Here is a 12,151-nt window from a genome sequence, read left to right as displayed (position 1 = left end):
CGCCAAAGGGGGATCTAACCCAACGGTGAACGTTGGAGCTTCCGGCTAGCTCTCCATATGGAAACTGTCTAGGACCCCTGGCTGTTACTATGGCATCTGATGTTTTCTTACTGAGATAAACTTAAGGACGGGTTCCACGGGCAACATTCCCATGAGCCGCCAAGTGAAAAGCACCCCTCCGGTAAGTCGGCTCTGGCCCGAAAATGTTTCCGCTTCCCTCCGCGTCTGCCCCGCCCTGGCCCCGCCCCTCAACCCTCCCCCCCCCCGCCCAGCGGCTCGGGAGCGCGCGCGAGCGCGTGCGGGAGGGGGCGGGTGGGGAAGGATCGCTGGCAAGATCCCGAGGCGAGGCTCGCGTGCCCGCCCCCGCCCTGGCCCCCAGCGCCTACCCAGTCGGCCCGGCCCAGCCATGATCAAGGCGATCCTCATCTTCAACAACCACGGGAAGCCGCGGCTCTCCAAGTTCTACCAGCCCTACGTAAGTATCCAGCCGCCGCCGATCAGGGCGAGGGGGAGTCGTTGACGGCGGGCAGCGCCCAGCGCGGCTTCCTCGGAGCGATTCCGTCCGGCGCGCTGCGGCCCTTTTAGCGCCCTGGCAGCCTCGAGCTCCCGGCTGTCAGCTTCCAGTGGGTGTGAGCCAGGTGCCCACCTCTCGCCGGGCTCCCAGCCTCCGACGTGGCTCTGCGGGGCGGCTCCTCCGCCCGTCTGTGGGCAGGGTGGTTTCTCGGCAGCTCGGGCCCGGCCCTCAGGGGTCGGCATCTGCAGCCCACCTGCGCCCGCTCCTAGCCCCGCGCCCTAAGTCCCGGGAGCCCACCCCGCGCGGTTGCCTTCGTGTTGTGGGCGGCTCGGGTTGCCTCCGCTCTTCTCACAGCCCCACCTCCCTTACTTCCAACCCTTCCAGGTGGATTTCTTTATGTTCGCCAGTGGACAGATGGGCTACTGTTTTTCCGCTGTAATCCTCTCATAGCGGAGGAACTTTAGCCTCCCGCGTTTCGGTGACTGCACGCTCGGTACAGTCTCCCATGGATGTTTCCGTGAGATCAACTGCCCAGTGTGACTTTCAAGGTGTCTCCTTACAAAAGAGGAAGATAAGTGAGGAGCTGATAGTTTTATCATGCTTTTCACCTGATTGTGAATTACTTACTCTTGAAATAGCTGTTGACATTTTTCATGGCTGAAGTGCGGTGATTCTATACCTAGAAGTTATGATTTCGGCTTCCGGTTGGGCATTTTTCAAAGGAATTTAGTTTCTCTTCTACTTACAAAGAATAGTAATATTTGTAAAACCTCTCTTTTAAAACTGCAAACGCTGTTAATATTCCTAAGTGCTCGAGGCTTTTAGGTAGTAATTTATAAATGATTGTGAAAGGGTTATATACAAAAGTGCCTACCTTGGGGCAAAATTCACCTCTAGGTTAAATGCATAAAATTGGGCTCTGGATGGTAGGATTAATGTGAGATGTAACTATTGTGTTGTATTGGGGCATTTTGCTTGTAAGCCAGAAATGAACTTTCAATTCAGTATTGAAACTGTGACAAGACTAATACTTTTATGCAGTTAGGTCCTAGATGGAACTCATTCTTGCCATTAAAAATTAAATGTGAAAATGTCAGTTTGTCTAAAATGATAATATAGTCTGTGGAGATGTTGGCTGAAGAGAAATCTTGAGCTTATTTATTTCCTTAAGTTGTTTTGCCTTTGCTGGTGATAGAGAATATTTTGCATTAATCCTGGGTAGTTTTAATTTAGTGTAACTTAAATACGAATGCTCCGTTTAAAAATTCTACATTATTCTTTAATCCAGAATATAATTCTAATTGATCCTTCTGAATAAAAAAAAATACCTTTAACTTTCCGTTGTTAACCATTTCTTTAAAATGTTAATACCCTTTGCCAAAGGAACGTTTCTCTTAATCATTTTACCAGTGCCATTTTCAGTGAAGAAAAAGTATATTCCAATAGTGAAATAGAATTCAAAATTTTATTTTTCCGTATCTCAATTTAATATTCCCTGGCTTATCAGTAATCAATATACCACCCCTGTAATGTAGAATTTAACCATCTACTAAAATATGAATTTAATTAGGAAATCTAGAAATACATGTTTCTTGTTCAACAGTGGTAATAAAAATATTACAGGGTGATATATTTACTCACTAGATAGCACTGAAGCTTAATATGGAAAGAGGCTTCATGGGGAAATGTAGCTAGAAGGTATAAAAGGTCAGTTAATTGGTTGTGAAGAAGTGGGGTACCACAAGCTGTTTCTGTGTATTAGTCTTTATAAATTGGATTTTTGCCAATAATATGCTTTCTCCAGTAGATTATAATCTATTTGAGGGTAGATGTCTTTTTCATTCATTTATTCCATCAGTTTATCAGTAAATATTTATTTCATGACTTATGTGTGCAGACACTGAAGATGAACAAATATATCTTCTGCTCTTGTGGGAAGGGTGTAGACACAGGTAATAGGAAGCAGACTATATATATAGTGTGCCAGGTAGTAATAAATGCTGTGGAAAAAACAAAACAGGGCAAGGTGATAGGGAGTGTAAGGATGGCAGTTTTAAATAAGGTAGCCAGTTAAGTTCTCTTGAGAAGGTGACATTTGAAAAAATACTTGAAGGACATAAGAAAGCAAGCCTTGCAGATATCAGGGAAGAGCATTCCAGGCAAATGTGTAAGCCCTGAGGAGAGAATGCCTCTTTGAAGAAAACCAAGAAGACTGGTACAACAAGAGCAGAAGGTATCAGGGAAGAAGTGTTGTAATGATGTTTGTTTGCATAGGGTATTGGAGTGCATTCTATTCATACTACCTGGAATGTCCTTCTCTTCCATTGCCACGAGTCCAAATTTGACTCCTTGTTCTAGACCCAGCCTAAGTATCTCATAAGTGTTCCTTGAAGTATTTTATCTTGCTGTAAGACTCCTCCTGGTTCTTAGGATTTAATTTTTTATCCTTTAAAGGTACAGTATTCTGTTTTACAGCCTATATCCTTGAAGGGAGGTATTAGGGTTTAGGTATATTGGTGTCACCCCAAGCAATCATCAATGAATCTTTTTTGTCTGAGCTATATCCCTAGCCCTTTTTATTTTATTTTATTTTTTTTGAGATAGGGTCTCTGTTGCCCAGGCTGGCCTCAAACTTGCCATCCTCCTGCCTCAGCCTCCTGAGTAGCTGGAATTATAGGCATGTCTCACTGTACCCAGCTTACATTAAGTCTTGAACTTAAAAAACTCTTGATGATTCTTTGCTGAAGACATTCATTTAGAACCTACCTTGGGATATAGTTCAGATTTAGAATTGACTCCCTAAATTTCCTTCCAACTCTCAACTCTCTTACTCCTTCGTTAACCAGAAGTTTTATGAATCCATTCCTTTGTTACAAACGTAGAATAGCTGTTACTTCAACAGTTTCTGTTTAAGTTGAAAGAAGTCTGATAAATAAATAAATAAATAAATAAATCTCCAGTAACATTGACAGTTTCAAGTCTAACTTAAGTAATATCTAGGGATATGAGTGGGTCAACAGTTCTGTACACTGACAGTACGCTGAGGTTTGAGTCCAGCTACATTGGTTTAGCACTGAGCAGTTTTGACTTTTTGTCAACAAGTTAATACTATTACATTGGATTTTCATTCTTCATTTATTTTTCCTCATGATATAACAATTTATATGTTCGTTTCTGTTAGCAGTGCATATTTCCATTTCATGCTGCAATAGATTTTTAGCTTTGATTGTGCATCCAAGCTGTTGTCATGTGTGAAACATATGAAGTCACACATCTGTTTCACTGAACTTAAGTTTTGGTTCATTCTACTAGAGTCGGATATTAAGAATTTGAAGGTGTATCCTTTTTTGTTTTTCCCTTTTGTACACTTGAGCCATTATAGCAGAAGTTCAAATGTTTTTTTCTCTTCTATTTAATGCTTAACCACAGTAACTTTAACCTTTACTCTTTTAATATTCACCTGGCAATGTCTGTGTGTTATTGAGACATATGTTTCATAAACCAGTTATATTTTTACAGAGCTATCAAATAAGAGAAAAAAAAAACCCCTGTGGGTTATGATTCCTGTATTATTAGTGTTCTTTGGTGAGTCACTCTAAGTAGAAATGCTTTCTTTTTTTTCTTCAAATATTTATTTTTTAGTTGTAGTTGGACACAATACCTTTATTTTATTTTTGTTTTTATGTGGTGTAGAGGGTTGAACCCAGGGCCTCACATGTGCTAGGCAAGCACTCTACCACTGAGCCACAACCACAGCCCCAGAAATGCATTATTTTATATGAGTTGCCTTATTTGTTTCCACAGATATAAAAGATCAAGATGTGTTTATGCGTGCATACACACATATCACCCCTATATAAAATGCAAGCAGGAAAATTTCCAAACTCTAAAATGCCTGAGTTGCCTCAGTTTTCTTATCAACTGTGTCTGATTTGTTGTTTGTCGCCAAAAACAAATCCCAGAAGCTACTGTAAGACTATTCTTTCCTTTTTTTAAAAAATTAACATGGAAAAAATTGAATGTATAATTTTTTTCTTTTTTAAAGAATCCTTAAGAAAGACATATCTATATTTTTTGATAGTCTTTTTTTAGTGACTATTACAAAAGTGTGGTGGATGTGATCGTTAAACTTACTCTCTGATCAAGCTGTAGTTATTAACAGTTCTTAGTATTAAGGTGTTAGTATATATTAACATAGTATTTCAGCTTTTTTATTTAGAAGGAAGTTACAAATGATTTGTTTTACTTTAATATTTAGTAGAATGCTGTTGACTACATAAATAGGGTTTTATGTTGCATCACTCCAATGCCTAAAAAAGAACTGTATACATTATAGGAAGTGCAGAGCAGTAGACAGATTACAAATTTATTTGCATCAGCAAATCAATGACTTCCTTATAGATCGAGTTCCTTTTACTTTCTTTGTTTTACTCATCATAAAATTACTGTTATCCAAAGGCTGGTTTCTTTCCTTGTCAATTAAATCAGAAAGACACAGTGATCTGTTTCTTTCTGGGAATGTATCTTTTTTCTCTCTAGTCTGGTTAGTCCTACCCAACACAAATATTACTTCTGACCATGAAGGGCGGAAACACAGATAAAATTGGTACATTTTGGAAAGTTGGAATAGAGGAGTGGATGTTGCATTGATCATCCAGGGGTCCACTATTTCCTCTTCTAAAAAACTTTAAAAATTTTATTATTAGTAAGGTATAGGTGACAAAAATTTGTCACTTTATACTTATGGTGTGCAACATGATGTTTTGAGATATATATATTATATATATATAAATGGGTAAATTAAGCTGATTAGTGATTAGTATATATATCACCACTTTTCCTTCTTTATTAGCATACATTTTTCCTTTCAATAAATAATATTTTTTCTTTTTTTAATTTTAGTTTGCTTCTGAAGTTTTTGATATCAAGGAATGGTTCTTTGTCATGGTTTGAATGGTTCTTTGTAGTCTGGAACATGTGCCACAGTAAATCCTAGTTCAAAGCATTCCTTATATAAAGTAGTCTTTGGAAAATTCAAATTTTGATATGGTCCCAACTTTTGTATGCAATCTGCCTTAAGCCTTGCTTTTTAAGAAGTTAAGATTAAATCTATTAGAAATTATATTGTAAAGGAGAAATTCTTTATCTACATCATTGATTTTTAAATTATTTATTGTTTGACATTTTAAATAAAACTTTTAAAGATTATGTAGAAAATACTTGTGTTAAGATCACTGTCATCCTTGATTCCATTATACACAGATAATTACTAACATGTAGCATATTTCCTCCAGTGTTTATTAATTTTTCCTCAGTTTCTCAATGAAGGATATATACCTTTTTTAGAAAACTGAACTCATACATATAACCTAAGTTTATCAGGGCCCTTCCCTTTTATGATTCCAAGGGTAACTTTTGTTGGAAAGTCAGTACCCATTCTTGTCCTTAGCATTTGGAGTCTTTGTACTTGTGGATTATGAATTTTTTCACTGCTGCTTATGATCCAAGGCAATTCTGAATTGTAGACTGTCTTCAGAGTCTAATTCCCTTCTGCCTCTTGTTAAATAAGAATAAGTTACACTTGTTCCTTCCTCATTATTTTTACCCTGTCAGCCTTCTTATCAAATATTTTTAACTACAATATAGGTAAATTTTTCTGAAGGATCAAGCATCTCTTAGAAAAATATTTCATTATAAGAGGAATAAAGATAATTTTAGCTAACAGGTGTTTTTGTAAGACTCTAAGTGGAGGCACTTCTAGAGTTGGCCTTGGGAAGGAGGAGTGGCCTGTGGGGAAACTACCTGACATGTTCCTGCTTGGCATTGTTTTCTGGTTCCCTGCCCATATTCTTCCAAAAAGTATTTTTTTTTTTTATGGCTCTGTTCTAAGCACTAATAATACAATGATAAGTAAGATAGATGTTATTCCTGCTCAATGAGTTCACATTCTAGTGATAGGAGGTAGAAGATTAAAAAAATTTTGTAAGATTATGACCTGTATATGAAGAAAAATGAATCACTGGAAGAGAATGAAGAGTGATGGGGCAGAGGTATGTTTTAGGTAGGATTATCAGGGAACGCCTCTTTAAGGACCTGACATTTGAAAAGAGAATGAGGAGAGAGTTCTGAGGACAGCAGAGGAAAGAATGTTTTAGGCTGAAAGAGGCAGAAAGCACCCTGAATGAGGCCAGATGTTATGTGTTCAGGTCTAACAAAAAGGCAACCTGAGTGGCAGGAGATGAAGTCAGAGGAAAAGATAAGGCCATATCATGCCTGTATGCCTCATTGTGCCTGCCACTTCTTCACAACTTTCTGTCTGATGACATCATCCCCACATGCCAACAAGAGGAGCTATTTCTGCTTGAACCCTACTTGTGATCTGCACAATTAAATAGTGCCTCTGCTGAAAAGTTAATGGTTTTGTCCTCTGCTCAGTTTATTTTCTCCTGTTATCCTTAGGCTCTGGAGAGAGAGGAATGCTTGTCTTGTGAATGAAGGTGAAAGTGAATGTTCCCATTCTGTGCATTCTCTATACCAATGAGACCTTGATCAAAAAGATTCCATTCTTGTTGCCTGTGAAGTAACAAAATGCAAGAAGAAAAGAATGTATTTTTCTGAAACCTCTCACAGTCTTAATTTCATGTGAACAGAGTTTGTGTGAAACCTACTAGAGTACCTCCATTATTGTGCTGAGAAGCATTTGTGTCTTTCTTGCCTTACTTGAAGCCCCATGTTATTACAAAAATCACTAGCTGTCACAGTTCATTTTGCTACTCAGGAGAAAAAGGCTTTTTTTTCCAATGTTCTTTTTCAGTTGTTCAGTATTTTGATGTCTATGTGCTTAGTGGGGAACTGTACCAGTTTATCCCACTGAATATATCCTATTTTCTGTCATTAATGTATCTTAATGTGGTATAAAATGACAATGAAATAGTTTTTATTGTAGTAGTACATGTATAATACAAAACTTTTTTAACCATTTTTAAGTGTGTAGTTCTCTGTCATTAGGTATATTCACATTGTTTTGCCACTGTCCGCCCTCCATCTCTATAATTTTTCATCTTTCCCAATAGAAACTCTATAAATATTAAACACTAGCTCCCTGTGTTAGTCTTTCCATTGCTGTGAAAAAAATTCTGAGATAATCAATTTAAAAAGAGGAAAGATTTATTTTAGCTCATGGTTTCAAAGTTTTTCAAAGTTCAGAGGTTGGTTGATTCTGTCGCTTTTCAGCCTGTGGCGAGGCAAACACCATAGCAGAGAGCATGTGGCAGAACAAAACTGATTATCTCATGGCAGCCAGCAACCAAAGAGAGAGAGGAAGGGTGTACCCCTAGTAACCTCACTTACATTAGGCCTTACTTCCTATAATTTGCTCCATCTCCGGATAGTGCCGGAGGCTGGCAACCAAGCCTTTAGCACATGGTCTGTGGGGGCATTTCATATTCAAACCATCATAGTTTTCCTCATTCTCACCTCCTAGCCCCTGGCAGACTTCCTTCTACTTTCTGTTTCTACAAAATTGACTACCTCATATAAGAGGAATCACAGAAAGTTTGTCATTCTTTGACTGGCTTATTTCACTTACCATAATGTCCTCAAGGTTCACCCAGGTTGTAGTATGTTAAGGTGAAAAAACATTCCATTGCATGTTTGTAAATGCCATATTTTGTTTATTCGTTCATTTAGCAATGGATGTTTGGCTTGCTTCCACCTTTGGCTATTGTGAAAAATACTGCTATGAACTTAGGTGTATAAATATCTGGTCAAGTTCTTGCTTTTGGTTCTTCTGGATGCATACTTGCAAGTAGAATTGCTGGATCATATGGTAATTCTTAGAAAGAAATTATTGGTGTATTATAATTATACATAATAATTATACACAATAGCAGGATTTGGTATTACATATTCATATGTTCACACAAGGTAATGATATAATTTGGTTGATTTCATTCAGGTACCTCCTCTTTTGCCTCCTCCTCTCTCTCTGGTAATTCTGTGTTTACTTCTTTTGAGGAATCACCCTATTGTTCTCAACAAAGGCTGCACCATTTTGCGTACCTACCAGCAATGCCCAAGGATTCTGGTTTCTCCAAATCCTTGATAACACTTGCTAATCTCTTTTTTTTTAATATTTATTTTTTAGTTGTAGTTGGACACAATTTATTTATTTACTTTTATATGGTGCTAAGGATCGAACCCAGGGCCCTGCATGTGCTTGGCAAGCGTTCTACCACTGAGCCACAACCCCAACCTAGTCTCTGTTTCTTTGTATTAGCCATTCTAATGGGGGTGAAGTGGTATTTCTTTGTGGTTTTGATTTGCAGTTCTCTAATGACTAGTGATGTGGAGTATCTTTTCATGTGCTTATTGGCCCTTTTTGTATCTTTGGAGAAATGTTTATTATCAAATAATTTGTCTATTTTTCAATCTAGTTTTGTTATTATTGATTGAAGGAGTTTATATGTTCTGAGTGTTAGTCTCTATCAGATATATGATTTGCAAATATTTTCTTCCATTCAGCGGAAGAATTATGAATTTAAATTTAAATCTTGATGAGTTTCACCTTATCTGTGTTTTTCTGTACTTTCTTGTGCTTTGGGTACCCATATCCAGAAAATTATTTTTAATGACAAATAGTAGTTTATTGTATAGTTTACGGTAGTTTATTTAAGCAATCTTTTGTGTACTTTTATTTTGAATAATATTTTTTAGATTAGGATTAACTAAGAAAATACTTGTAAAACCTGACACCTAAGACTCAGTAATTGTTATCAAAATTAATAATAAGAGCTACTTTTATTATTAGTACTATTTGCTGCTTTCCTTGGTTGGAAAATCTTGTCGCCAGGGAACTATAGAAAATCCCAGAGATTTTTCCTCAAGTATTTCTTATTTTCTCAGAATGAATTGTCTCTTTTATTTTTCTAAACAAAGAGCCCAGTGTTTAAATTATTTGGGCTCTCTTTTGGAATGAACTCCTTCTTTTTAATTTTTTTTTAAGTTGTAGATGAACACAATACCTTTATTTTACTTATTTTGTGGTGCTGAAGATTGAACCTAGTGCCTCACATGTACTATGTGAGCACTCTACCACTAAGCCACAACCCCAGCCCCTGAGTCACTGGGGTTACAGGCATGTCCAGTTATCTTTTTATTATTGAGCTGGAAGAGTTCTTTATATATTCTGGCTGGGAACAGTGCAAGCCTGTAATCCCAATGGCTCTTGAGGCTGAGGCATGAGAATCCTGAGTTCAGAGTCAGTCTTAGCAACTTGGTGAGGCCCTAAGCAACTTAGCAAGATCCTGTCTCAAAATATAAAACAAAAAAGGCTGAGGATGAGGCTCAGTGGTTACGATTGATGAGGATAATGACATATTAACTGTCTAATTACAGAAAAAGTTTTAATTTTAAACTTACCTTTTATGACATGCAAAAGGATAGGAAGGGAACACAGGAAAAGAAAGTTGTATTAGTAGATTTCTGAATTAGTAGAATTCTGAAGACAAACTCTTTGTCTTTATTTTTCAGTAGTAATTTAAGAAATATTTAAAGTAATAGGTTATTGCCTTTATGTAATGCAGTATCTTTAAACTGATATAATGTACGAGTTATGACTAACTGAAATGTATCTCTTTTGACTTTTGTTATGAAACTATGGAGTTAGGAAAGTTGATCAGCCTAAAAGCAAGTTCCAGCCTTCTTTATGAAAGCTGTTAAATTAAATTGATTATTAAACAGAGGGCAATTGTATTGTGTCATTGGAAACCTTAGCATAGAATTTGCTTGCTTGATTAAAATTTTAAGGTATTCTTTCCCACGTTGATTTTCATTTTTTTAAAATGTTGTTTTAATTGACAGTAATTTTGTGTATAGGGTACAATTCAGTAATTCAGTGTTTTGATCTATTTATATCTTTTAGAAAGATTGATCAAGCTAGTTAGCATATCACCTCATCAACTTTTTTGTGATTAGAACTTTATAAATCTGTTCTATCAGAACTTTTGAAACATCATTAACTGTGATCATCATGCAGTACAATGGATACTAAAGCTTATTCCTCCAGTGTTAACTGAAGATTTTACTCTTTGATCTCTACCTCTTTCTTCATCCTTCCCCATTCATACCTTCCTCCAGTCTCTGGTAACCACTCATATTAATTCTCTTTAGTTGAGTATTGCCAGCATTCTGAGAAGATTCCAGATGGCAATCTTGACGTTTATATGAGAAATTATTTTCACTATTAAAGTAATGAAACAGCAAACTTAACACATTTGTTATTTGTTGACAAATGGTAATATAATGTAAAAGGATAACTTTCCTAAAAAAAAAAGAACTCCCTATAATTTTTTTTTTCGGGGGAGGGGATACTGGAGATTCAACCCAGGGGTGCTTAACCACTAAGTCACACCCACAACCCTTTTCATTTTTTATTTTGGGACAGGGTCTCTCTAAGTCATTTAGGGCCTCATTAAGTTGCTAAGGTTGCCTTTGAACTTGCAGTCCTCCTGCCTCTGCTTCAGTTGCTGGGATCACAGGTGTGTGCCACCATGCCTGGCCTCCCTATAAAATTTTTGAACTGTCCTGAGAATTCTAAAACTTATTTTACAGGTGTAAAGTTTAGAGGTAAATACTTAAAAATAAGTTGTTACTATGTGTTTTCTATGTGTGGGTCGTGTTTTAAGAGCTTTATATATGAACCCAGTCCTTACAACAACTCCATGAGGTAGACACTGTTATTTTCTCCATGCTCCAGACAAGAAAAACTCAGGCACAGAAAGCATAAGTGATTTGCTTAAAGTCTCACAGTTAACATTGGGCACATCCGGTAATAAACATATACAGTCTGGTTGCAGATTCTGTATTCTTTTCCCCCACATCTTAGTTTTTAGTTTGTTTTCCCAAGTTATAAGTATACACAGGTTAAAGAATCCAATAGTTCTATTTTATAGGGTTTATTATGAAAAATATCATTCCCTAACTTGCCCCTTCCTACCAATAACTACTTTTAGTTGATTATTGTAGTATTTCTGTACATGTCTCTAACATGCTTATTTTGCTGCTTGACTTTTCACTTGATGTGATCTCTTTGCTTCTGCTACTGAAAATAATTATTTAGCTCTCCCACAACTGATTCCCAGTGCCTTCATAGTTACTTCATTTGTTGGGTGAGGTCAGTATTTATTATTTTTGGAAGAGGTTAATTTTTAATTTTTTAATTTTTTCTTTTTAGTTAGACATGACAGTAAAATGTAATTTGACATAGCATAAATACATGGAGAATAACTTCCCATTGTTGTGGCTATACATGATATGGAGTTACACTGGTTGTATATTCATATATGAACATAGGAAAGTTATGTCCAATTCATTCTACTGTCTTTCGCTTTTCCATCTCCCCTCACTTCCCCAGTATTCAGTGTTTACATTAATTTATTATGGAAAAATGCCTTTAGGCGAGCCATGTTGTAAACTGTGCTTAGATTTTTTTTTTATTTCCTGACATTTTATTTTCCTTGAAAATAATTGCTTTTTCCTTTAATCTAGTTTTTTCCATTCAGTTTTCACTAATTTACATCTTTGCCAGTTGTCTAAATTATATGCATCTGTTGTTATTTTCATGTCTTTAAGAAATCT

General features: G+C 36.8%; 1 protein-coding gene across 5 annotated transcripts in view; it reads left to right on the top strand.

Moving 5' to 3' along the window:
• Positions 1 to 41: 41 nt before the first annotated feature.
• The window catches only part of Ap3s1 (adaptor related protein complex 3 subunit sigma 1), an 80,526-nt gene continuing 68,416 nt past the window's right edge, over positions 42 to 12,151 (top strand). For 2 of the 5 annotated variants that reach the window (XR_002485584.3, XM_021736036.3), the window contains exon 1: positions 256 to 475. Coding sequence is in view for 4 of the 5 variants with exons in the window: in XM_021736036.3 (XP_021591711.1) it covers positions 407 to 475 (69 nt within the window). In the remaining variant the exon portion in view is untranslated. Of the gene's footprint in view, positions 182 to 253; positions 476 to 12,151 lie in introns of those variants that run through there. The other 3 variants (XM_021736035.3, XM_021736034.3, XM_005339493.5) reach the window with 3 other exon arrangements.

This window comes from Ictidomys tridecemlineatus, chromosome 1 (genome assembly GCF_052094955.1).
Source record: "Ictidomys tridecemlineatus isolate mIctTri1 chromosome 1, mIctTri1.hap1, whole genome shotgun sequence".
Taxonomy (NCBI): Eukaryota; Metazoa; Chordata; class Mammalia; order Rodentia; family Sciuridae; genus Ictidomys; species Ictidomys tridecemlineatus.
Note: the sequence above shows the minus strand (reverse complement) of the source record. Positions and strands in the feature narration are given on the sequence as shown.